Source organism: Nelusetta ayraudi, unplaced genomic scaffold, assembly GCF_046127955.1.
Source record: "Nelusetta ayraudi isolate G7.1 ecotype Tasmania unplaced genomic scaffold, CSIRO-AGI_Nayr_v1 ptg000128l, whole genome shotgun sequence".
Classification (NCBI taxonomy): domain Eukaryota; kingdom Metazoa; phylum Chordata; class Actinopteri; order Tetraodontiformes; family Monacanthidae; genus Nelusetta; species Nelusetta ayraudi.
The window spans coordinates 1,283,667-1,309,482 of record NW_027466178.1 but is presented as its reverse complement, the minus strand read 5'-3'; the positions used below and the strand labels follow the sequence as shown (position 1 = coordinate 1,309,482).

Below are 25,816 nucleotides of genomic sequence, written 5' to 3'. Positions count from 1 at the left end.
GCTTGTGCTCATGTATGAGCCACGCAAGGCCGAAGCACACCTCTCCCAAGCGAACCATGCCAGAGAGCGCTCACACAGGCCAAGTGTTCCGAGATTTTAGGCTCAAACGTGTTTGGGCATGTATGGTGCCTAGTGTGAGTGCACCAACCATATAGTAAATACACAATGTGCTCTCTGGTTAGATTGTCCTTTCTGGCTCAGTTACAAACATGGCAATCCAGGATTGACGACTGCAGGGGGGGGGGGGGGGGTGCAGGAACATGGATGTGGTTGGTTGCTCATGTTTGTCTCTGTTCCTCTCTCTCTTTTTCTCTCCTCTCCGCCCATCTCCTATAGAATTTAATCAACCTTGTCACAATGTGTCTCAAAAGTACTGTCAGGATTGCATTTCATGTGGAGGATTGATTGTGGTCAAAACAAAAGGCCTGTCTTAATGTATATTAATGTATATTAATGCAGGCATTGTGATACTGAAAAACAGGCTACTTCACAATTTAATCACCTTCTCAAGATTAGGGACTAATATGACGCTTAATAATCGGCTACACGCGCCCTACATCTGCAGTGTTTACAGCCACACCGTCGGCCGCGTGACCGAGGAGACAGCGAACAGAACAAATGACGTCACCGTGCTAGCACGTTGAAAACACACTGCCTGTACTCTGTCGCAGCCGTACCGAAGAGAAAAAACGCGCAGACAAAATAGCCGTTCACGGTTCGAGGAGAGAACGATTAGAGACTTGTAGTGAGATCGTGTCTGTACCGGCTAATACTGAAAATTAAATTATTCTGAATAAAAATATTTTGATAAATCTTTTTTGACTGTCTCACTCTATGTTCGGGAATATATTAGCACTTTTTTTTTTTTTTTTTAAACAAATCGAGGTCAGAAACAGCTAGTACATGCCCGTACATACATACAGTTCATTCGCTTAAAAATGAAAGAAAACTAGTATTGGAATTCAAAATCAAATGGTAAAATTGTGTAAAATTATGTACTACAGCAATTAAAATGGATACCTTTTATCACATAATTGATTACATTATTGACTGAATAATAATAATAATAATAATAATAATAATAATAATAATAATAATAATAATAATAATAATAATAATGAACTCTTATTTTAATATTCAGTCAATCTATCAGGTATAGCTTTTTGTTTCAAATAGATTTTTCATACGAACTTTTTTGTCTGCTGATTATCACCAACATTACGGTAAGTCAGTATCGGCCACATCCAGAGCACTCATGTTCCTGTGTTTGGAAAGGAACACAGGAGCAGTCCACTTCAACGTGACCAGCGAGCCCGTGCTGTTAGCCACGCCCCTTGCAGCCAATCAGAACGCTCAGGGGCGTGTCGCGGCATCGGCTCGTCCAATCATCGTGAGCCGATTCAGGCCATGCAGCGGCACGTGTATCCATGCGTGTACACTGCTGTAGTCCGGGGACGCAGCGAAAATGTCTTGAGAACAAACGGGACGGCGAAGCGAAGACAGCTGAGACCAGATAGAGTAACGTTCGTTCTTTGGAGAGTGTTGAGAACTTCTGTGAGCGGAATAATATAGCTGCTGTGTTGGCGAGGCACTTCAAAGGTAAGCTGTTGGTTATTTTTTTGTTGTTGTTTTAGTCTCTCTTTGTGAGCTAGCAGTAGCATGCTAATTCTGACTGTCATATGTGGCGGCGAACGACACACCTTGTGAAGCAGTTTCCTTGTATAGCCGTAATGTACATTTTCATTTTTGGAAAAAAAAACAAAACAAAAACGACTCTTCTCTAGTGTCATAATGGCATCGGTTACAACCTCTATATATTTATTTGGTAATGCAACACAGCGAAAACACTGACACCTTTCTGACTTCTCTTAAATCAGCATTCTGTTGTACCTATATTGTAACGATACTTTTTACTGTACGTTGTTGTGAACCACTCCCAGCCATACTTATTATCCATAATTGATATAATTGCAGGGAATAACTGCACTTCAATCAGTTCAGTTGATGATTGCGAAATTGCTGCGCCTATACTGCATATTAAAGGATCAATGTGTGTGTTTTTTAGAATTTATTTCAGTTGGATAAAGTCACTAAAATGAATATATTTTATGTTGTTGTGTTAGTGTTTTTCGTGTATTTTCATACAAAGACCAAAGGTATAAGAAGGTGGCCACATAGCACCAGCACCCATCCACAGGGCCCCTCAACATAAACCTGCTCAGGGTTTAGTCTTTTTTTTTTTTGTCAACACCCTGACATCACAGGCCATATAAGAAAGAATTGAATGAAACATTAACTTCAGTGGAACATTAGAGAACAGATATAAACATTGGAGTATGCCGCCCCCCCCCCCCCCCTCAGAAGGTGGTGCCACTAAATCTTTCAAACTGTGCTTTTTTTATTTCGGAAATGGGGCCCATATAGCCTTAAACCTGCCATAAACAAGCGTCAGCGCTTTGTGCATGTGGCATTTCACACCTACCGAGTTAGAACCATTGAGTGAGTGTAGTTTATATTTACATATGCTCTAAATTGGGCCAAATCTGGCATTTTTCAGAGCATACAATGTCTATGGAGCCTTGTACTCTTGCCTGGTAGGACCAAGTCAAAATGGCAATATATTGCATCAGTGAATCAAGTTCAAGGCCTAGATCCTACACTGGTACCACCCAAACATTTTCACACTATGAAGTGTTGTGGTATCCATACCAGCTGCGCAAAAATGGGTCGTAAAAGGGGAGTGAGTTCAAAGCAACTGATCCATCATATGTGTGTCCTAGTGAAAAAGTCATGGTTGGGCCCCACTGGGCGCGTCTCCCTAGTTCTAACAGCACTAATGCTGCATGGTCAGATGCAGGGGGCGAGGTAGCAGGCAATGGGAGAGGTGTTTGGGGGGACTGACTCAATAGATGAGTAGCAGTTCATTAATTACTATCCTTGAAAAGGTTTAGTCATCTCTGTCAGTCTGTTCTGAATGGAGAACACTTAGTCCTCTGTTGTGTCTTCTGGGCCGTCAGCTGAACACTAAAAACTTACGCAGGGTTCCTGCACTCCTCTCATCACCTGTGTTTCGATGTAAACTGAATTGAAGAGCTTTGAAGTGATGGTAAACAGCTCAAGGCCAGCAGCGAGACGGTGGGAGAACAGTTTGGATGTAGTCGCAGTCTGTGTTTTCTTCGCACTCCAAAAAACAGCACCAAGCATTGCTGCTGAAACCAAACCAAACCACAGGCTGGCAGGAAATAGCACGACTGACCTCCTATACATACCTGGGTTGGGAGCGTTCTCTATTCTTCTTGTCAGTCTCCCTTTTGGAAATGAATATAATGATGGAGCATGATACATTGCAATTGATTGAATTTGTCAAAAGTCTGGCAAAGATTTTTGGTCAAGGTATTCTGAAATACACTTATTCATATTAGTGCTGGTGCTTTATTTCAATCATATTTTAAAGGATAAATGATGCATTGCAAGGTTTTTGTTTTTAAAATTTTGTTGGTAGTTATTTTTTGTAATGGAGTACTAAGTAGTATTTGTAGACAGGTGAGCTTGTGAGAGCTTACTTGGATATGCCAGAAATTTGCACATGCTAGATAAAGTGACTTCTGAAACTTGTTCAGGCACTTTAGGAACCACGCTGGTGGGAGGAAAAAAGATATATCACACGGAACTCAACTCGTGTTTGAATCTTTAGAATTAATGTAATTTTCAAAGATTAAATGGAGTGTGTTAGGCCAAATTTAGCTGTAATGACATTATATTTTACACTGTACATACTGTATGTCTTTCCAGCCTCAGGTCATGATCCGGGCAAAGTCCTCAGGGGGAATTCTCAGAAAACTCTATATTTTACATCTTCCTCCTCTTTCATTGGCTGTGGTGACAAAAATACATTGATAACAACAACTCATACAATGAAATGTAGAGTTCTTTGTTTTGTTTTTTTTAATAATAATAATAAAATTTAAAAAAAAATCCAGTCCATTGCAAAGGAGATTTGTTACCTGAATGCTACCTGCCTGTTTTTAAATAAATACAACATAAAAACAAACGTATAAATAATGGATATAATTTTTTCTAGTACTAAAAAAAATCAAATCAAATTTACTCTTGGAATCTGCAGCAATGCACGAAATAGGAAAATTAGTTGTGGGGTTTAAGGGTTGCATACATTAGTCAGTTTTAATCTAGAAGATGTAGTAGTCATGAAGTCCAGTACACGTTGCGAGCATGAGTGATACATGTTCTTGTTTGTTTATAGTAGTGTACTCTGAGAGTACACTATTATGTAATGCCTACTACTTGGAGTCATGTGGCTGTGGTTGCAGAGAGATGGGCCTATCCCTCCTCTCCGCACTCCGTCCTACTGTCATAAATGCTCATTTTGTCTGGGCGGCCGCTGCTGGGACCGTCTGTCCGCGGATTGGCTGAACCGCCCGTCAGTCACTGCGGCTCAGGGTGGCGGGGCCCGGAGCCGCCGGGAACAGCCTTCTGGTGAGGCCCCGTTGGTGGGCGGAGCCCCGGCACAGCAGACACGACACGCGCTTGCGCGCTTCGCTCTCCCCATTGGTCGCGCCTGGCGACCAATCAGCGACGCCGAGGCTCGCGGAAAACACCGCCGTGTACACGTGCCGATCGCCGTTCGTACATCGCGGGGGAGGAGCTCGGGGGAAGCGGTTGAAGCTGTACAGGACAGCCGTCTGTCACGCACAGGTTCTCGGTGAGCTGCGAGCGGGTCCAGCGCGGCTAGAATCTACGGTCAACACGTCGCAACGAGCCGGTACGGTACAGTTTAATCTTTTTTCATTGTCAAAGCGCCGATTCTGTGAGCGAAAGGAAACGTGGTGATGCGTGATGTTGTGAGGGTGCGCCAGTGGGGACACACATGTTCGCGCACGGACGCCTCGCCACACCTTCCTGCAGCGAGGAAGTCGTGTTGGACACTGGGTTCTTTTGAGGGGGTTGATGTTATCCATTAACAATGCCTAGTGTGTAACGTTTTTAAACAACGGCAATGGTGTGGAAGTATTTTCTCTTGTGGAACAAGCTTTATTGTTGATTGATTGTTTTTTTAATATTTTAAAAACACAGATGTACGACTGTAATAACATTTAAATTATAGTAATTATTGCCTGCACAAGTTTTATTTTTTAGTCAAGTGTAGTTATTTATTTATGGACTGTTGTCTTATTAAGGTACAACACTCTGCTTTCAGTAACTAGTCATGGATGTTGCTCTTCAGACGTCTTTCATGTATTTCAATGTACAAGCTTTTGCTTTTCACGCTGCATATTCAACTTTGTGCCACTTCAGGGTGAGATGTCACATCCAGGGGAAGAATTACCGCTGAATGAATGTGCAGCGGCATCATTTTCCTCGCACCTTGCTATTAGTGATAAGGCAGTCTGATATATATATTTGTATTCAAATGGAGCTTATCACCTGGTCTCAGGCCTGGGGAAAGGATTTGATAACACTGAAGATGATATGTCTTTATACCTTAAGAACCAGATTTGTTGTCAGAAAAAATTGCGGCAAACATGCATAGATTTTATCCCCATGTAAATGTGTTGCAATGTATGAGTGCAACATTTCTAATCAGATGTCACATTCTCACACTAAACCTATGATGCACCAGGAATTGCTTCAAATGAATATGTTTTTGTTTGCAAAAGGCCAAACACATTTTTTTTTTTTTTTTGTAATTTAGTGATAATGAGGCCAGATTTCCAAAAGCTAACGCATCAGCAAAATGCAGTCTCCTGTCATGAGTTAAAGGTGTATATCCAAATAGCTGTCTAATGGTTGCAGATAAGATGCACTGAACAGCAGGCTGCGATGAAAAATCAAAAATTACAACTTAAATGAATGCTTTTCACCGGCAATTTAACGTCGACAAAAAACGGGCACAAGTCTTGCTCAAGTATCTCGATCCCATCAGCAATCCGCCCAGATTTCTCCATCCTTTAATCTTTTTGGTTGCTCCACTTTTCAGAGTGTCCTAAAATACACGGTTCTGGAAATCAGCCCTAACTGATGTCACCAAAAGCACTGGTAGTGGCAGCTTTTGTCCCTTCATCAGGCTCATGGCTGTCCTGCTTTTGCTCCCTTCCACACAAGGCATTAGTTTTAGCAGGCTGTCAACACAAGGCTGAATATGTTGCGTTTTTTTCTGGAGATTGGTTTTGTTATTAGGTTTGTTATGTTCTTTTTTTTTTTTTTTTTTTTACTTTTTTTTTTTTACCAACATCCTTTTTATTGTTTTCACAATATAACAAAAATACAAAAGATAATATACAAAACAGTTACTAACATGTCAACAAAAATGTAAACACCCCCCCCCCCCCCCCCCACTCCGGAAGTTAACATGGTCTTGGTTGGGGTTCAAGTTAATGAGTCATTTAGGAGAAAAAAAAGCTAGGTTTGTTATGTTCTTAGTAATTTGCTCCATTCAGCACTGCTTGATGAATGAATGAGATGAAAGGGCACCTTTCAAGTGGAATGTATATTTTTGCATCCAACCACTTCAAGATGCAAAAGACATTGGAAGAAATTTTGGACATTTGCGAGATTTGTACACTAAATGTTGAAGTGCGTGTCAGTCAGGGAGCAGGCTGCTATTCATCCATTCATCCTTTCATCCATATTTCCCTGAGTAAGCTGGATACTGTCTTGCATAATTTTAGATTAGTGCATTTCCTGTGAATAATCTGAGCGAGTGAGTGGATGGGCTTGTCTGTAGAACCTCACACCTGACCTTTCCATTAGAGGCCACGGCAGTCTGGTATCCAGGCCCTGCAGAGGCACACATGGCCTCTCACTGAAGGCTAGCGGACACCTAGTCGCCCCCGCCAGGAGCGTTCAGGAGCGCCACACTTGTTGCTGTCTCCTGTGGAAGCATTGCATCGCTTTCCTCCTACACGCCCACTCTCACTCTGCTAGTATGTTTCCATACGACCACCACCCCACCCACCCCCACCTCCCCTGCCCAGTCTGAGTGAGCGCACACAGCCTGGCATGTGCAAGTGTGCATCAGCCATCTGATCGAGCATAATGCTGCTTTAGATTCTGAGATGAGATGAGCCTTGCAGGAGAATTTCCTCTTGCTGCGCATTGTTGTTGTTGGTTTGTTTGTTGTTTTTGTGCTGCGGTGACATGAGCAATCAGTCGTCCCTGCCCGTTATCCTCTTGTCTTTTTCTGGTCGTTAACGTGGTTAAATCTCCGGTTAACGACGTAGGCACCAAAAGCGCCGCAGTGCGCCTAAAGTGCCGATGTAAAGTGGGTTGTGGGACAGCCAGGCGACTAAAACTGGACGCGGTGACGACCGAGAACTGGACGCACCTTCTTCTGGTTGCGTCTGCAGGGCTTAAAGGATTACCAGGTGTCTTCCTCACTGCGGAAATAAATAGCACTAGCCTGACTTGCGTAGGCAGTGACCATGCATACGCATGTAGGTTCTATAAACAATCAATCCCTTTTATACCCAACCTGCGATGGAGTTCTTTGTCACCCCTCACCCCCACCAGAGTTCTCTGTTCCTCGGTGTTCTCCAGGATAAAGTTGGACTCTGCTGTGACGACCGACCAAATCTTTTTGCGGAATTAGCGTCACGTCCACCTGTTGCTATATTCAGATGTTTGCGCGGCAGCAGATTAATGATGAGGTTTGCTGCACATGTTCCGTGGGAAGGAAGGGCAAACAGCTGGACGTACAGTCTGTGCTGCTACCAAACAATTCAGATCCATTTTTATACTGTCCTCCAAGGCTAACCAGATAAAAGAGCATATCAGTCGGCCTTGGGGAGGATGCTGGCTACACCATGACATGATGTTTTCTGTCTTCGTAAAGCTGATGTTATTTCTTCTCTTTCTCTGCCCACTACCCTCCTCCCTTCCCACTTTCATCCTAGGTGGCCTTTAAGCACTCAGAGCAACATATCTCCGAAGAGGCGCGCGAGCTGTTTTTCTCACTTGCCATCTCTCATCCCATCTGTTGGAGCACTCTCGCCAAGCCTGTTTCATAAGCAGAGAGTCTTTTCGGCTCTGCTTCACATTGACTGACACTTTCAGCCGATCATTTTGTTTTGAAAAGGCTGCTGGGGTTTTTTTCTGCCACTTGGAGTGTCGCTCCAGCTCAAATCAAGACGATCGCTTCAGAAGGGCTTCAGAGTCCCGAGCGTTTGTATTTTTTCTTTTTTGCGGGAGAAACAATGAATTTCTCTCCTTAGTTCTTTACACAAACAGCCACGAACCATGATTCACGTGTGGATACACAGTAGTCCCACCTAAACCCACAAGTTTCTCCCCAAAATCCAGCTCCACCCTCACCCTACTCTAGTATGAGTTATGACAACCCTAAACCAATGCCTAGCAGCAGCACCCATGGGCGAGTGGCAAGGGCCGAGGAGAAAAATGACTGCCAGGAAGCCGAGCCGAAGCAGTTGAGCTCTGTGAACGGCGGCGGCCGCGGCCAGCATGACAGTGATGTCTCCAGCCAGCAACGGGGCGGCGAATCTGGAGGTGGGTCGTCCCCCAGCAGAGGGTCTGGATCCGGGTCTTCATCTGGAGGCCGGAGGGGGCCCAACTCGGACGACATGGACGGGGTCTCCAGTGGGAATGACTCCGGCGAGAGGGAGAGCGAGGCGCACGGGCGCGAGTCCACGCGCAGCTCCCACAGCTCGTCCAACGGCAAAGACTCGGGCATGATGCTGGAGACCACGGAGAGCAACAAGAGGTAGTTATAAAAAAAAAAAGACCAAAAATGTCCCTTGGTGAGGTTTTTCTGGTTCTCCCCCTTTTGCTTCAACCAAATTCTTCTTCCACAGCTCCAACTCTCAGAGCCTCTCGCCCCCCAGTGGTTCATTGGCGTACAGCCTGCTGTCCACCAGCTCCGAGCACGACCCGCCCTCCACCTCCGGCTGCAGCAGCAACCAGTCAGCCCGGGTGCAGACCCAGAAGGAGCTCATGAAGGCCATCAAGGAGCTCAAGCTCCGTCTGCCCAGCGAGCGCAAGGCCAAGGGCCACTCCAGCACCCTCAACGCACTAAAATACGCTCTTCAGTGTGTCAAACAAGTTCGAGGTGAGCAGGCAGGAATTTTCTCTTTGGTGGTCTTGCATACGCACGAGCACAGTCAAATCATTTCCTGGTTGTATTATTCTATCTTGCAGCCAACAAGGAGTATTACCATCAGTGGAATGTGGAGGACTGCCAGGGCTGCAGCCTGGACCTGTCGGCCTTCACCATTGAGGAGCTCGACAACATCACCTCGGAGTACACCCTCAAAAACACTGTAGGTTTCCATGCAAGTCCTGCACTACACCTGGTGGTCATGTCATCCTCTATAGACACACACAGCGTAGTGAAGTGCTAGTATTGCACCTGTAGAAGAACTACTTCAGCAGGAAATAAATCATCTCAGGGAAGGTTTATTCCCACATTTTTGCTTTGTTTACTGTCAACTATGTTTAAGATTCAACATAAAATACTATGCAGTTGTCACTGTTATTTGAGTGAAATCCACTTGGAGGAATGTTATTTCAGGTAGGAGCAGATTGCTCCACGTGTTATCCAGCCGATAACACGTGGGACCACAACCAATCCTGCATTTCACAAGTACTTCCATCCAACCAACCAAAACCCAAACATTACAGTGGTGACCAAGGAAAGAATCCAAAATCAGAGAGTTCCCAACAACTTTTTGTCTGATGTTTGTAGATACCTGCAAACGTGACTTTCTGCCTGCGGCCCCTCTGAGAAACGAGGAAAAACCACAAAAAATAGATCAATAAAACGAAACGAACCAAAGTTTTTGAAACGGTAGAACAAATAATACAGCCTATAAACTTGTTGCCCTGCACTGCAGCCTCACACTCTGCTTCGCCACATTTCTAACAGATCACAAAATCCGCTAGACATTCAAGTGCATTGTTTCACAGCAGTCTAAATATAAACTCTGGCAGCGATGTAAAGATGGTCCTCGTCCAGACTTGCTCCATGTTTTGAGCTTCTCACATCGACTGTGCCCGCGTGTTAGCGTGAATTATACACACATGCAGATAATTATTATTGTTAGTTTCCATAATGATGGTCTGCACTTTTCATCTTTCACGTGTTCACATGGTTTAATACACTCCCCTCCTCCTCCTTGTGGACAGAGCGAGTCTCACTCGTCCTTCTTTTCCTGCTTCTTAAACATTGACTGCACAGTTCTTTACTGGTACCTGATCTCAGTATAAAGCCTTCATACTCTCCACTTGTATGCATGAAGCTCTTGTGCAATCCATGTGGCTTTTAGTTCCCTCCAAGCTGCTTATTTTATTGTCATAAATTGATTTAAAAAAAAATATATATATATATATATATTTGAACATATTCATAAATAATAGAATAGATTTAATCAACCCCGGCCTTTACTTGCAGTTTTGTCTTCATAAAAATCTTATTCTGCAGAACGCTGCTGATTGCATTAATCCTCATCTATCATAGTGAGGCTGTAAATAACTGCTGGCCTTCAGGGAAATGCCTGCAAGGAAATTGTGGACAGGCCTGTGTGCTTTTCTTCCTCGGGAATGAACAGGGACATCCTGCTCATTAGCCGCTGACTGACTGACTGACTGACTGTACTCTGCTGAAGAATCCTAACCCCTTTTCATCATCCTCTGCAGGACACCTTCTCCATGGCCGTGTCCTTCTTGACGGGGAAGGTGGTGTACGTGTCGCCCCAGGGTTCGTCACTGCTGCGCTGCAAGACCGGCTGTCTGCAAGGAACCATGTTCTCAGAGCTGCTGGCCCCACAGGACGTCAGCACGTTCTACAGCGGCACGGCGCCCTGCCGCCTGCCCCCCTGGGCCTCGTGCATCGGCTCCGGTGACTGAACGCCTCTTGAAACGAGGGGGGAAAAAGCAACTGCTTTGGCTTGATGGTCGGGGTCATCACTGACTGGTTTGCCACTCTCGTCACTTGCAGTGTCGTCTCCCGTCGACTGCACGCAGGAGAAGTCCATGTTCTGCCGCATCAGTGCCGAGCGGACGCAGGGCGGCGAGATGCGCTACTCGCCCTTCCGCCTCACGCCCTACCAGCTCACCATCAAAGACTCGGACGTGGCCGAGCCTCAGCCCTGCTGCCTGCTCATCGCCGAGAGGGTCCACTCAGGATATGAAGGTTTGTCCCATCACTCACTTACGAGTCCAGTTTGAAGATGCCACGTCATGATCTTTATAATATACCAGACTTCAGTGAAATAGTCTTTCACGGTGATTATCCCAAAACAACTCAATCTGAGGATATCAGAGTATTTAGCCCCCTGTTTACAAGTTACAGAGTAGCTCCATGCGACGGCCGATGCTTTGTGGGACCTTCCATATGTTTGGAAACACAAAGCAGTCCGAGAGGAGCGCACAGGACTGGCTGCGGGTGTTGTCACTCACCTGGGACAGGTATTGGTGCCCTTTGAGACCTCCGAATGAGCTGATTTCCAGAAACGAAGGGTGAACTTTTCTCATCTACGGGGAGAGAGAGCGCAGATTATTGTTAGGAAGAAGGTAATTGGTGAAGGTAATGTCACTTTCAATACATGCGATTTAACTTGATTGCATTTGATCAAAATCACGAAAGAACTTGCGAGCACAAAAAGAAGATTTCAGAGGGCAACATAAACTTGGGATGAAGCCGTTTTTGTTGTGGCTGTGCAGCCGTGATAACAGGGTGTCAGTGTAACCCCAGCTCCTCGCTACGACATGTTTCTGATAACTGAAAAAAGTGATTCTGCTCTATTTTTAGTCTTATCATTTTTCATTACTGAGCACCTTTTGCACATCCAAATGTTCCACGCTTATCTGGCTGTTAACTTGTCTCCTGTATGTCATTCAGCTCCTCGTATCCCTCCAGACAAGCGGATCTTCACCACCAGTCACAGTGCCAGCTGCCTCTTCCAGGAAGTCGACGAGAGGTCGGTGTCGCAGAGGCCGCGTTCTCGGTTCCCTGCATGTTTTGTCATAAAACGGACGCGAGTGCTGCGCCAGAGCAGTCCAACATACTGTCACTGTCTGTTCTCTGTGGTTGCAGGGCCGTGCCACTGCTGGGTTACCTGCCCCAGGACTTGGTAGGAACCCCCACCCTCCTCTACATCCACCCTGAAGACAGACCCATGATGGTGGCCATTCATGAAAAGAGTGAGTTCCATCGCAGTCGGAGGCACTTTGCCGTATTGTTCTTCAACGTTCTAACCCAGACATGGGCAAACTATGGCCCGAGGGCCATATGCGACCCACTAAGCTTTTCAAACCGGAACGTTGAACTTAAGGAAATAATATTAATAGTAAGTAAGTCATGAAATAGCTGTGTTTTATCAATTTTTTCAGTGTTTTCAGAGTCATTTCAATAAAAAACTAAATACCGTTGGGCATCAAAGACACAGATTTTGCTGCAGCACTTTTGTTAATTTGCAATTGACATCAAAGCAACAGGTTTTCTGCATTTCCCATGATATATTTTTTATCTCACCAAAACACTTCATCCCTTGTCTCATCTCAGTCTTCCAGTTTGCTGGGCAGCCGTTCGAGTATGCGCCTCTGAGGATGTGCGCCCGCAACGGAGAGTATCTGACCATCGACACCAGCTGGTCTTCCTTCGTAAACCCCTGGAGCCGGAAGGTGGCGTTCATTGTGGGACGCCACAAAGTCAGAACGTAAGAGAACCTTTGTCCAGGAGGTTCAGCTGGCATTCATGAAAAACTGGCATCCACACTGTAAATAAAATGGAAAAATGCGGGAAGCCGTTGCTAATCTGCTGTTTGTCCCTATTGTTCTTCTGGTCATTAGGAGCCCTCTGAATGAAGACGTGTTCACGATGCCCGAGGGGAACGAGAACCGGGTCACCACGCCTGATGTGGTGCAGCTGAGCGAACAGATCCACCGCATCCTGGTGCAGCCGGTTCACAACGGGGGCTCTCAGGGCTACAGCTCCCTGGGCTCCAGCGGCTCCCGGGGCTCCCGTCGCTCGCACCAGCAGCACCTCAGTGCCTCTGCGGCCTCGTCCAGCGACAGCAACGGCCCGGCCATGGACCGGGCAGCATCTGCCGCAATCGCTTTGCACAAACCGGTAAATTACGACCGCGATCGGTCGGGTGATTTGTACTTGAAGCACGACGATGATGATGATGATGATGATGATGATGATGATGATGATGATGATTGGCTCAACGAGGCGGATTGTTTTCCCAGATGACATTCCAGCAAATGTGTAAAGACGTCCACTTGGTCAAGACCAACGGACAGCAGGTGTTTATTGAGTCCCGGAACCGACCCGCGCCCAGAAAGAACACCAGCACCGGTGAGATTAACGGAGACATGAACACAAGTGTCTCCTTCTGCTCTGCAAAACCACAACTGACTGAAAACAAGCTGGTGTTTTTCCACCCTGTCCAGGCCCAACAAGCATCAGACCAATGGCAGGTGACCTGGTCAGAGGCTTGATAGCCGATGCTGCAAGACCACCCAAGGCTTTAGTGCCGCCTCCTTTCATTCAGAAGGAGGCCCCGACTGGCTACTCCTACCAGCAGATCAACTGTCTGGACAGCATCATAAGGTGTGTGTGTGAGCAAGTGCATGTCTGAGCAAGTGCATGTGCGTGCTCGGCCTCCATTACTCATCCGACTCTCCCTCCATGCAGGTACTTGGACAGCTGCAACATTCCCAACACAGTGAAGCGGAAGTGCGGCTCGTCCTGCACCTCCACCTCCGATGAAGACAAACAGGAAGCCAACGGTAACAAAGGTACGGGCACGGCATGGCCTCGTTACATTACATAGATACATCGCTAGTTCATTATCTTCTCATCTTTTCCTTGACATTTAATGACGATTTCTGTTGTTGCAGAAAGCTTCATTTGACGTATGCCATTTGAATCAGAGTAATGAACTGAATGAACGCACACACGCTCTTGACCACAGCCAAACATGTCGTCTCTGCAGGCGGTTCAGTTAGCCTGATTGGTGAGCCCCCTCCTCTGCCCCCCCTGACCTTGGCCTCAAAGGCAGAGAGCGTAGCCTCAGTCACATCGCAGTGTAGCTTCAGCAGCACCATCGTGCACGTGGGAGACAAAAAGCCTCCTGAGTCAGGTGGGAACCGTGGAACACTCCATCTTCTACAGATTTCCTATTTCAACTTCCGTGCTTTTAAGAACTGACCACAAAGTGTTTGTTTGTTTGTTTTTTGTTTTTTGTTTTTTTTTCTCATTTGTTTTGTTTTTTTGCTACTTCTAAAGTCTTAATAAGTATTTTACAGAAAGCTGTACCTGCATGATTTATCTGCAGATCAGAGGTAATCTGATTTATGCCTGTCTTCTCATCTCAGTTTTCTCTTCCTGCTGTCTGTTGCACTTCACCACAGAGTTTTTTTTCCTTCTGTTGTTGCTTTCTCTTCAAAAAAGGGACCATGTATCTTTGGCTGCCTAATGTTGAATGATGATATATATTGTAACATTAGCTCCAAACAGAAGATTCCCAGAGTCAGTTAAACTAACACTGTACTGTTTTACTGTTTTCTTCACGATCTGCTTCCACCGGCTTGGTAGTTGCATTAGATCCCAGCGCGCGTTTTAAACTTTAAGACGGAAAAACTTTGTTGTTCTGGTTCTCAAACGGCTCCAATGTGTTTCCACCTGCATCGCAGACATCGTCATGGAGGAGGCGCCCGCCACTCCGACCCTCGCTCCCCCTGCGCCGACCCCAGCCTTCCTAGCAGGGGGCTCAACCTCGGCGCCCGCCGCCACCGCTGCCACTGCAGCCCCCATCCCGCTGCTGCTGCCGCCCCCCCCAGCCTCTCCTCAGGCCGCCCCTCCGCCTGACAGGGAGAGCCGGCGGAGTGGCAGCGTGGGCGGGCGCATGGGCCTGACCAAGGAGGCGCTGTCCGCCCACACGCAGCAGGAGGAGCAGGCCTTCCTGGATCGCTTCAAAGACCTCAGCAAGCTGCGCGTCTTCGACCAGACGGCCTCCTCCGCCCTGCGCTGCCACCCCCCCACCGTCAACCCGCTGGCACGAGGTAGACGCCAACCTGCTGCCCAGGAGCTCAGCGCACACACGAACACACACTCACACTCACACATGCTCACACAAACATGTGCAGACACACACAAACACGCGTGCACCCGCACACACATGCGTTATGCAAATACATAGACTTACATACTCACACATGCACACAAACATGTGCAGGCGCACACACGTGTTACGCACGCACAAATACAGGACTTGCATGTACACACAAACGTGCAGACACACACCGACATGTGCACATGGACACATATTCGCACATATTCCGCGCATACACACACTCTCACTCTTTCATCCTGTACACAATCTAACTGCAGTTCCCCTCCTCTCCTGCAGGGGTGCGCTGTTCTCGAGACTACCCGGCCATGGGCAGCAGCAACGGGCACAGACGCGGCCGCGGCGGCAAGCGGCTGAAGCACCAGGAGTCGTCAGAGCAGCGCAGCTCTCTGGGCGGCAGGAGCCACGTGGACCCCAGAACCAGCATTGCTGCCGCCACCGCCGCTGCCATCCCCCTCAACCTGCCGCTGGGACCGCCCACTACCTCCTCCTCCTGGCCGTCTGTGGGCTCGCAGAGCGGCATCCCTGCCGCCCCCTTCGCCCCCGGGATGCTGCCCATCTACCCAATGTACCCGCCGTTGGCGCAGCCCTTCCCCCAGACGGTGGCGCAGCCCTTCCCCCAGACGGTAGCGCAGCCCTTCCCCCAGACGGTGGCGGACCCTTCGCGGTTCCCCCCGGCCCAGATAGTGCCCCCCCCCATGATGGCCTTTGTCCTCCCCAACTACATGTTCCCTCAGATGGGAGCGGCCCCCACCCCAGGACACTTCTACAACCCCAACCTGAGCCAGCTGGGCCCCATCGCCGCCGCCACCGCCGTCTCCAACCCCTTGCCCGTCCCAGCCACCTGTGCCCCCTCCCGCAGCAGCACCCCCCACTCCTACTGCCAGACCCCCGCCGAGCGGGACGGCGCCGAGTCGCCGCTCTTCCAGTCGCGCTGCTCCTCCCCCCTCAACCTGCTGCAGCTGGAGGAGTCGCCCAGCAACCGGCTGGAGGTGGCCACAGCCCTGGGGGCCTCGCAGCAGGCCACGCCCTCCGCACAGGGTGGCACCGCTGCGGGTCAGAGTTCGGCCAATAAAGGGAGCTCTGATGACACCTCCAAGGAGAACGAGAACGTGAGTGCTGGCAGGTTTTTTTGGGTTCTCTTTGAGGATTGGGAAGGTATTGAACAAGTGCCTTTAATTTTTTTCTGACGATTTTTCTCTCAATCAGGGGGAAACTAATGAGTCCAACCAGGACGCCATGTCCACCTCCAGCGACCTGCTGGATTTGATGCTGCAGGAAGACTCGCGTTCAGGCACGGGCTCCGCCGCCTCCGGTTCAGGTTCCTCTGGCACGAGGTCGTCTGGTTCCGGCTCCGGCTCCAACGGCTGCAGCTCCACCGGCACCAGCGGCACCAGTACGTTCGCAGTCATGAGAAAAATACACAGACGCTCCGTCTCTTTGCACGCAGTGTCACTCAGTCTCCTTTCTGTCTATCCAGGCAGCAGCCAAGGCAGCCACACCAGCAAGTACTTTGGGAGCATCGACTCTTCGGAGAACGACCATTCCCGCAAACAGCCAGCAGGGGGCAGCAGCAGCGCTGGCGGGGACGGCGGCGAGGAGCAGTTCATCAAATGCGTCCTGCAGGATCCCATATGGCTGCTGATGGCCAACACTGATGACAAAGTGATGATGACCTACCAGCTGCCTGTCAGGTGAGAATCTGAGCAGATGATGAGCCTGGATGACTCGCTGCTGCGAGGCTACACAGCAGCTGGTCGCAGACACGACAGAGTCATTCTGCAGGGAAACTGGTGACTAAATCAACCAGTAAATCCAACCTAATACCTTTTTCTCTGGCGTCTCTCCTACAGGGACATAGACACGGTGCTGCGTGAGGACCGGGAGGCGCTGAGGAGCATGCAGAAACACCAGCCACGCTTCAGCGAGGAGCAGAAGAGCGAGCTGAGCCAGGTGCACCCCTGGATCCGCACCGGCCGCCTGCCCCGAGCCATCAACGTCACTGTGAGGAGCCGCACAAAAAGACACAGCAGAAAGTTTCTGTGTCATGTTTCCCAGCATCCAGTGTTCTAACCACTCCATCTGTCTGTCTGTGTGTCTGTCAGGCTTGCACGGGCTGCAAGTCGCCCCCCTTCGTGCCTCCCGCCGCTCCGTTCGACGTGGAGATCCACGAGATGGAACTGTGCGGCGTGCTGAAAGCTCAGGACGACGAGGACGCCGACAAGGCCAAGAAAGACGTGGCAGAGGCGCTGGCCGAGGGGGCTCAGCTGGAAGATGAGGAGGAGGAAGAGGAGGAGGCGGAGGAGAAAGAAACCAACACGCAGGAGAGCGCGGCCGAGGAGCGGCGAGCAGCCTCGCACTGCACCGCCGCGGCCGACGAGAAGTCTGCAATGACGCAGTGAAGAGTTTTATTCCTCCAGGACTAAGGGGGTTGAAGATGCTAAATGTCAGGATTCCTCCAGCTGCACATTGATGAAGACTATCATTGACAGTGCAAGAGGTTCAGGCAGCACGTGGTTGTATCACTGCCGAATGAAATGCCTTGAGTTCCCCGGAGCCACCAAGAGCCACCCAGAGCTTTCCCCACCGCTCCGACACTTCTTGGCATATTTATTGAACTTTGAGAAAATCAAAGAGGATATTTAAAATGAATAAAGAAAAGAGGTGAATGTGTTCCAACACAGCATTGAAACACACGGCGCCTACCTATGAAGGCGTCGCCACCGCGGTGTGGTCCTCGCCGTGTCCGTCCCTCGCTGCAGGGTTCCGCTCTGGGAGAAGATGAACTTTCCTCCCTGGTTTTTCTCCCTCACTGAATGTTTCTCCGCAGCCGCCGGGGATCCTGCGTCCCCACCTCGTTCCCCCTCCCCCTCCCTTTTTCTCTAAACACAGCAAGAGGTTCGTTGTGTGAACCTTGGCCCAGTAGAGGAAATGTACAGTGAGTTTTATTTTGTAAACACTGTGTATATTTTTATACTTGAGTCACTGCACACAGTGCGAGACGGAGCGACGCTGCGATGAGCGACGTTCATATCGAGGATGGGATGTCTGTCCAGAGTTTGACTCAGGCAGAGGACTAAACTTGGAGCAGTGCCACCTAGAGGCCGACCCGGACATTACAGCGGTCGACTCGGTGCCTGGTAGAGCAACCAGCAGAGCAGAGCGCCACCTGTGGCTGTCCGAAGATCTGAAACTTAGAGAGCGTTCACCAACTCTTTTCCTCAGTTCCTTTGTCTCTCTATCTCTCTCTCTCTCTCCCTCTGTGGCACTGGTCTGGTCATGTGATATCCCAATGCTTTATGGCGTCAGTGGTGTCTGCATCGGTTTCTAAGTTTTGTGAAATTATTTGTACAAAAAAAAAAAAAACACAATAAAGCAACTTGAAAATTTATCAAATGTGACCCTTTTGATTTGTGCTGAGATTTGTTCTGTCTTTTTAAACCTGTGGCTGTCATGCAACATTGAGTCCAAGACGCTCTGAAATCTCCCCGGGAGCAGGCGAAGGCAGCGACTTTCCTCGCCCAACCGCAGTCGTCTTATATTGGGCCGCGGTTTCCACCCAGATTGGTCACCGCAGCCCAAAAAAGACAAAAGGAATGCCCTCCTTACCCAAACGCACATTATTACTCTCACAAAGGCCATCGGTGGGACTGCTGCCGTTTACAAAGCAGTCCTAAAATAAGCATATTTAGCCCCGATATTTATGACCTTCTGTTTGTGTTTGACATTTCGGTCATCGCTTCAAAAGTTACTCAAAAAAATTTGACGGAGAGAGGAGTCACCCACAGTCACTGGCAGCAGGTCAAAGAGGCACCATGTGTGCTGAATAAGCAGAGGAAGGCCAGCAGGTGCAGCACATCAGGGTGGAGCAGGCAATCAGAACAGGCTGAGAAAACGGCAGAATTCAGGTGTTGAGAGAAAAGCACTCAGAAAATAAATGAGAATGAACACAACGTTTTTCACAGAAAGTGGGAAATGGAGACTCAAAACCTAGAAACAAAGCACAATCTCTTTTGCTTCTATAACCGTACGCTCTAAACTACATGAGGTCAACCCGAGATGCAATCCCATATGTTATATTTTACATCCAGAATGATAGAAGACCACACAAAGGCCAGGAGGGAGTCTCAGAAGGTGGAACACCTGACTGGCTGGCTGGCTAGATAGAGGTGTCACTAACCTAAGAGAGCCAAAGACATCAGAAGAGTTCATTTCAGAACACACTGTATGAAAAGCAGAGCAGCTACATTATTCATCTCACAGTTGACTCAGGGTTTATTTTTTTCCAGAATGTCAGAGGAGTTCACTGAAGGGCTCGAGACACATTCGTTGTCATTGGTGAAGTGAACTTGGCATGATATGGGACTTTTAAGGCCCAAATTTATAAGATCCTGAAAAATAAGAGAGCGTTGACCTGGTGTTGATTGAATCTCTGCCGTATTTCTTCTCCGAGCACGTCTGTGAAAATACAGGAGACACATCCATCCAACCGATTGTCTGGATCCTGTTGCGCACTGTCAAGTGCAAGTGACCTCACGGCTTGTGGACGGAGGATGTTATTCCCCCCTGCAACACAGTTGGCCGTCGGTTGGCATGCACACCTGCGGCAACATACGTTTCCACGTCGCTCATGTCACCGGCTGTTGAAGAGCAAAAACACGGCATGAGAAGAAGCAGCACACTGTGCTCTGAGCTTCTGGACTGCCGGCGCTCAGCCAAGCGGTGGTCGTTAATGTTGTTTTCTCCGCTCTGCCGGTATCAAACGGCCTTCTGTCCCTCATATTCATTCACCCTTTTTTTTCTCCTTTCTTTCGCCAGAACCTCCTCCCCACTTACCTCCTCTGGCTCCGCCCCTCCCCGCCCTCTCCAACCTCGCGTCTCTCCTCCCCTCCGCTCTCCCCCTCCAGCCTCGTCGCCTCCTCGGCCGTCTCTTCCCCATCCTGGAGGACAGCAGGCAGGATGGAGGGCAGGGTGCCGACGGCGTTCCTCCTGGTGGCGCTGACGCTGGGATGGACCGCGGCTCAAAGTCAGAACAACTTCACCAGGTACGCTCGCCTTCCCCACCGGCATCCAGTCGTCCGCATCGGCCATCAATGGCCCCTTGTGCATGTGTTTTCTCCAGCTTGCAGCGTGTGCTCATGTGGCATGTCGCCCTTACTGCCTACATCTGTCTGCATTAACTACTGTGTGTGTGTGTGTGTGTGTGTGTGTGTGTATGTCTGTGTGTGTGTCTATGTGTGTGTGCGTGCACTTTTTCCTCTGCACTCCTGCTGGCAGTATTATGATTACAGAAGCTGCAGTAGAAATAGAAGGTTGCCATGCTAGAAAGATGTGGTTGGCCTCCCATAAACACACATAATGATAGCATTCTGTAATGGATGTAATGATTCAAACAGAGCAAGCGCACTGCTCTTTTCCCATCTCACGCCTGCTCTTTTCAACCCTTTTTCTGAAAGTTGACGCGGTTCCGTTTTTGGAGCGACTTTCCAAACACAGGGGGTGTAAATTGGACACAAACAAAATGCCTGTGGGCAGTTCAGATTTAGATTTAGACTCCACCAGCACTGTGTTTTGTTTTGTTTTTTCTTCAGGAATGATGTGGTCCGATAGTGTAGCGAAAAAAGACTTGAACAGGCACGCAGTCAAAGAAAACTTTCAGGGATAAAACAAAATTTGGGCCTTTTTCATCCTGAAAAAGAGCCTCTAATTCAGAAACAAACTGATGCCAGTGCAGTTAACTTTCTAATTAATGGGCCGGGGGCCCGGCGTGGGGCGGCCTTCATCTGTGTTTATGTGAGTGTGAAAGAGTGGGTGTGTTTGTTTCGTCAAATCTACACGCGTGATGCTGCCTGCTCAAGCCACATCCAACAACAGAAAGCTGCCGCCGCCGTACAGTCAGCGCATGGACGGCAGCTCACAGCACGTTTACTGTATGTTCTTCCTGGTTTGATTTGTATAGAAAACATAAACCAGGAGGGTTCAGTCGGTGGGAACCTCCCCATCTTCAGAACAGAGACAGACTGTGCGCCTGTGGTTTTCGGAGTGTGTGTGTGTGTGTGTGTGTGTGTGTGTGTGTGTGTGTGTGTGTGTGTGTGTGTGTGTGTGTGTATGTGTGTATGTATGTGAGTGCGCGTGCGCAAAGGGCTCCGGCTACAGTACTGTCACTATGCCTGCACTTTTACGTTAGCTGCTATTGGATGTTTTTTTTTTTTATTGACTCTCAGGCCCAACTTCCTTTGTGGAGGCCACCTGGTGGTGGACTCGGGCATCGTGGCCAGCGAAGGATTCCCCACTGCGTACAAACCCAACAGTAAATGCACCTGGTACATCACTGTGAGTCCTAACCATGTCAACTGGCTTTTTGCATCACTATGTATTAGTGTTGTAGTCAAGACCGCAACAACTGAGACCAAGACATTGGGGATTCGAGACCAAGACCAGACCAAGACTTTACATATCAAATAAAAATAATAACAAAACAGAAAAAAAAATGACCAGTGTCTGTTTTAAATTCAAGTTTGCTTCTAAATCGAACAGCAACATCTCTTTTCTTCAAGGTATCTTTTCATCATTTTCTTTAACATTTTGCTGCTTTGCCAACTATTTTGAAGTATTTCAAAAAAACATCTTTGCTTCATAACATGAAACAATAAATTAACCAGGAATAAGGGGCTGTGTCACTCTGGGTGTCACAGAGTGTTGGGTGATTCTTGACTGGTCTTGATCAAAAACCTCGAGTCCGCCCAGTCCAAGACAGAGACAAGAGCCAGTAAAAATGTCTCTGAGTCTGAGACTAGACCGAGACCCTCGGTGTGGTCTCGAGACCGGGGTACTGCAACACTATCACTCAGGAAAACTGCTTTCTAAACTAAGGAGATGATCCAGTATTAAAGAAACGGTGACACCTTAAAAATGTGCCTGTTGAATTGTCGCTCCTTTCAGAGAATTTTCTTGAAAAAAAACTCTGAATTGCTGAATTAGATTAAATTGCATCCTCTACACTGTATCTGCTTTATACTGTATTTAGCTATTCATCATCCCTCCTCCTCCTCCTCCTCCTCCTCCTCATCCACCCTATCCTCCCCCTGCTTCTCCTCCTCCTCCATCCAGGTGCCCGAGAGTCATGTGGTCATGCTCTCTTTCCGCCTCTTCGACATGGAAGCGGACCCCACCTGCCGCTACGACTACCTCGATGTCTACAACGGTCACACCCGTCTGGTGCAGAAGCTGGGCCGCTTCTGCGGGACGTTCCGACCGGGCGCCCTCATCTCCACCTCCAACACCATGATGCTGGAGATGGTGTCGGATGAAGCCACCGGCGGAAGAGGATTCCTGGCTGCCTTCAGCGCCGGGAAGCCGCACATGGAAGGTGCGATGCCGGTGCAGAGCAAAAGCACATTGACCCGATTTGAGAACTCCCTCCTTTGTTCGCGCGTGTTAACACTGGTTCCTTTGCACAGAGGAGCAGTTCTGTGGAGGGCGGCTGACCAAATCACAGGGTTCTGTCAAGACACCCAACTGGCCCAACTCCAACTACCCAGCAGGAATCAGCTGCTCCTGGCACATTTCCGTCGAACCAAGCAATGTAAACAAACTCATTTGAAAACTTTTAAAGCTTTTAAAGAGAAATCTTTTACCATTTAAATCATAATTTTAGGTTGAGTTGTACACCATTTGTACACCTTGTTTGGCTTGATTTTGAATTTGGGTTCATTGTATTTAAACTATGGCTGCTAAATGCTAGGCTAGGTGGTTTGTTAGCATAAAAAAGTTATTACCAGCAGCTGGCTCGCCGCTGAAATCCTAATCCAGTGCCTTACAAGTGAGTTGGCTAAACCTGGAAACAGGTTTGGATTAAAACTAGACTTAAAAAAAAAAGCCATGTATTAAAATGGCTATGAAACCATCTAGATCATCCTTCACAAAAATTGACATGGCTTTTTTAAAGCCATGAGATGGCTTTTTTAAAGCCTGTATACTGTACAGGGAAGCTAAAGCAAAGTAAGACCAGCGGCTACAGGAGGGGTAGAAGGAATGAAAACAGTAGTAAAGGGGCCGTCGCAAGGAATATTTCACCTCGGTTACCTTATGTAATGTACGTGCGTGTTGTGACCGAGCAGGACGTGAAAGGCTTCATTGACAGGCTGAAGCTGCGTTCATGTGTACCGAGAGATTGGACGTAAGGAGAGAGGGATGGAAGTGAGTGTGTGAGGCGAGAGAGTGAAGGCCCTTCTGTATTTCAGACAGCCGGGCCGTCTCCTGTCTGCACCGTGCCGGTGGGACTGAACCAGCTCACTCCGTTCATTCTGTTGCCGCTGATTCTGTGTTTTGCATTGCCTTGGCGCGTTTGCTTGTCCAGGTGATTGAGGTGAAGTTTGTGAAGCTGGACTTGGAGCCCGACTCGTACTGTCGCTATGATTATGTGGCGCTGTTTAACGGCGGGGAGAGGGACAACTCGCGGCGGATTGGGAAGTTCTGCGGGGACAGAGCGCCAGGGTAAGACACGAACCAAAGAAAAAAAACAAAGTGATTCAAAGGCCTCTGGATGCAATTCCTCTCACTTTTCTCCTGCCTTTGCGCTCTCTTTCTTCAGAGTGGTCGTGACCAACGGGAACGAGCTCCTTGTCCAGTTTGTTTCGGACCTAAGCATCACCTCAGATGGTTTCATGGCCCACTACTCCAGTGTACCGCGTGGCTCTAGGACTCCTACGCACACTGGAGACTTCATCTATGGACCTCAGACCACCTCAATGCCACAGAGGGTCGACAAACCAGTCAGACCAACTCCCAAGCCAAAACCCACCCTGAAGCCAAAACCCAAACCTACCCTTCGCCCAAAACCTACCCTTCGTCCTAGGCCCACCCCTCGTCCTAAGCCCACCCCGCGTCCTAAGCCCACCCCTCGTACTAAACCCATCCTTCGACCAAAACCTACCCTTCGCCCGAAACCAACCCCTAAACTCCCTAAAGTCCCCAAGAAACCACTTGTGAAGATTCCACTCAAGCCCCCGCCACGCAAACCTACCAAGAAGCCAGCATCAAAACCCACTCCCAAACCCAAACCTGCTCGGCCTACGCCCAAAGCACCAGTGAAGAAACCCACAACTAAACCTGCTGCTACGCCCACGGCAAAGCCTAAAATTGTTAAACCGACGCTGAAATCGAGCCTTAAGCCAAAACCCACACCAAAACCTGCACCGAAAACCAAACCCACTGCAAAACCCAGCATCCAGCCGGTGAAGCCAACCCCAAAGAGTGGCGTCAAGCCAACAACCAAATCAAAGATCAAGACCAAGGCGACTCCAAGAACTCCAGCTAACAGGACAGTGACAAGGAAGCCCCTTGTGAGCAAGAAGTGTGAGTGTTCCTGCTTGATAGCATATTGTGACTCACACGTTGGCTAAGATTAAATGCGATTAATGCGCTGATTAATGCGTTTATGTCTATCTCAGCTCTTCCAGTGAACCCACTGTGCCCACAAGCCTGCACAAGGACAGGAACTCTTCAGACGCAGTTCTGCCCAAATGACTTTGGTAAGGTCTGGTCTAACTTTCATAGTTTTTTGGACTTCAAAGCTTTCATCGGCCTCATCGCATTCTTTCTCTTTTCAGTCATCACTGGTAAAGTCACATCTTTGACCCCCGCGCCGAGAGGCTCAGTGACAGTCGAGGTGTCTCTTATTAAATCCTACAAGAAGGGACGTCTCAGTGTGACCAAAGTGGGGCCGTCGCTGACAGTCACACTCACCTCCACTTGCAAACGATGCCCCGGCCTCGCCAAAGGTACGTAGCCTCTCATCTGTTGGAGCTCCGATACATGGAGATCATTCCAGCAAAGTAGCCTGACACACAAACACATGATGCTTAAGGAATTAGATATATTTTACAAATATGTGCCAAACATACAAACAAAGCATTTTGATAATGTATTCTGAACTGATTTTTGTCTTTTCTTTTTTTTTTCAATTCAATTAAAAAAAAAAAAAAAAAAGTTTAAGACAAAATATGATTTTTAAGGTGAAATGCAAGAAACCGTTTATGTCATTATTATAACAATACTGAGCAACATAGACTACTACAGATCGTTTTCATGGCTAGTAAGATATGTTGACTGTATAACTAGTAACGAGTAAGAAGTAGTTTAGCAATATTAAGTGCAATTTCTCCTCTCTTCTCGCTATGTCGACATGTACTTGTTTTATTATTATTATTATCATTATCTATTTTACAACCACTTCTCCTGCACTGAAGGTTATATTTAATTCTTGTTTTTTATATATTTATATATATATGTATATATATATATATATATATATATATATATATATATATATATATATATATATATATATATATATATATATATATATATATACATATGTTTTTAAATTGCGACTGTATAATGAGTTACATGACACTTGTTGGTTCCTACCATATTTTACCGCTTTTATTGACCCCTCTGACTTTTCCCCATGCAGGCCTGAACTACGTGTTCATGGGAAAAGAGGATGCTGAGGGCCACGGCCTCCTCAGCCCCTCCAGCTTCACGCTCCTCTATAAACCCATCCACGCCAAGACACTGGCCAACCTGGCACAGAAAGGGTGCTGACATCACCGCTCCGCCCGCCCATCAGATTGTGGATGATCACTCGCCATGTAACTTAAAGCCATGATAACTAAAAAGATTTTTTTTAAAAACAATACAAAACA

At 47.9% G+C, this 25,816-nt stretch overlaps 2 protein-coding genes and 1 long non-coding RNA gene across 5 annotated transcripts; 2 read left to right on the top strand and 1 right to left on the bottom strand.

Moving 5' to 3' along the window:
• The first annotated feature begins 1,450 nt into the window (after positions 1-1,450).
• per1b (period circadian clock 1b) lies at positions 1,451-18,503 on the top strand. Of its 3 annotated transcripts, XM_076050670.1 has the most exons (21): positions 1,451-1,610; positions 7,911-8,734; positions 8,826-9,079; positions 9,169-9,290; positions 10,666-10,867; positions 10,967-11,161; positions 11,870-11,948; positions 12,065-12,171; positions 12,533-12,686; positions 12,820-13,099; positions 13,222-13,330; positions 13,426-13,585; positions 13,670-13,773; positions 13,971-14,117; positions 14,284-14,319; positions 14,671-15,039; positions 15,387-16,219; positions 16,317-16,503; positions 16,588-16,801; positions 16,961-17,111; positions 17,213-18,503. In XM_076050670.1, the coding sequence occupies exons 2-21, from the start codon at positions 8,340-8,342 to the stop codon at positions 17,507-17,509; spliced, it is 4,395 nt and encodes a 1,464-aa protein (XP_075906785.1). In that variant the 5' UTR covers positions 1,451-1,610; positions 7,911-8,339; the 3' UTR covers positions 17,510-18,503. The 3 variants fall into 3 exon arrangements, with proteins under 3 accessions (XP_075906785.1, XP_075906787.1, XP_075906786.1); XM_076050671.1 differs by lacking the exon at positions 14,284-14,319 and having other exon boundaries at positions 1,452-1,610; XM_076050672.1 differs by lacking the exons at positions 13,971-14,117; positions 14,284-14,319.
• Positions 18,392-25,307, bottom strand: LOC142904530 (uncharacterized). Its single transcript, XR_012929418.1, has 2 exons — positions 24,855-25,307; positions 18,392-20,111 (listed from the first exon to the last, which is right to left on the bottom strand). It is a non-coding gene; the product is annotated as an uncharacterized LOC142904530 (long non-coding RNA).
• pcolceb (procollagen C-endopeptidase enhancer b) lies at positions 20,024-25,772 on the top strand. Its single transcript, XM_076050679.1, has 9 exons — positions 20,024-20,152; positions 21,332-21,440; positions 22,218-22,476; positions 22,568-22,692; positions 23,467-23,603; positions 23,701-24,464; positions 24,560-24,640; positions 24,719-24,889; positions 25,585-25,772. The coding sequence occupies exons 1-9, from the start codon at positions 20,067-20,069 to the stop codon at positions 25,713-25,715; spliced, it is 1,863 nt and encodes a 620-aa protein (XP_075906794.1). The 5' UTR covers positions 20,024-20,066; the 3' UTR covers positions 25,716-25,772.
• The last annotated feature ends 44 nt before the right edge of the window (positions 25,773-25,816 follow it).

Excerpts from the sequence above, each read along its gene's own strand:
- pcolceb (XM_076050679.1), top strand. The coding sequence starts at position 20,067 with ATGGAGGGCAGGGTGCCGACGGCGTTCCTCCTGGTGGCGCTGACGCTG. Across the intron at positions 22,693-23,466 it reads TTTCCGTCGAACCAAGCAAT|GTGATTGAGGTGAAGTTTGT; the intron begins GTAAACAAACTC and ends TTGCTTGTCCAG. Across the intron at positions 23,604-23,700 it reads TGCGGGGACAGAGCGCCAGG|AGTGGTCGTGACCAACGGGA; the intron begins GTAAGACACGAA and ends CTCTTTCTTCAG.
- per1b (XM_076050670.1), top strand. The coding sequence starts at position 8,340 with ATGAGTTATGACAACCCTAAACCAATGCCTAGCAGCAGCACCCATGGG. Across the intron at positions 9,291-10,665 it reads AGTACACCCTCAAAAACACT|GACACCTTCTCCATGGCCGT; the intron begins GTAGGTTTCCAT and ends CATCCTCTGCAG. Across the intron at positions 12,172-12,532 it reads GGTGGCCATTCATGAAAAGA|TCTTCCAGTTTGCTGGGCAG; the intron begins GTGAGTTCCATC and ends GTCTCATCTCAG.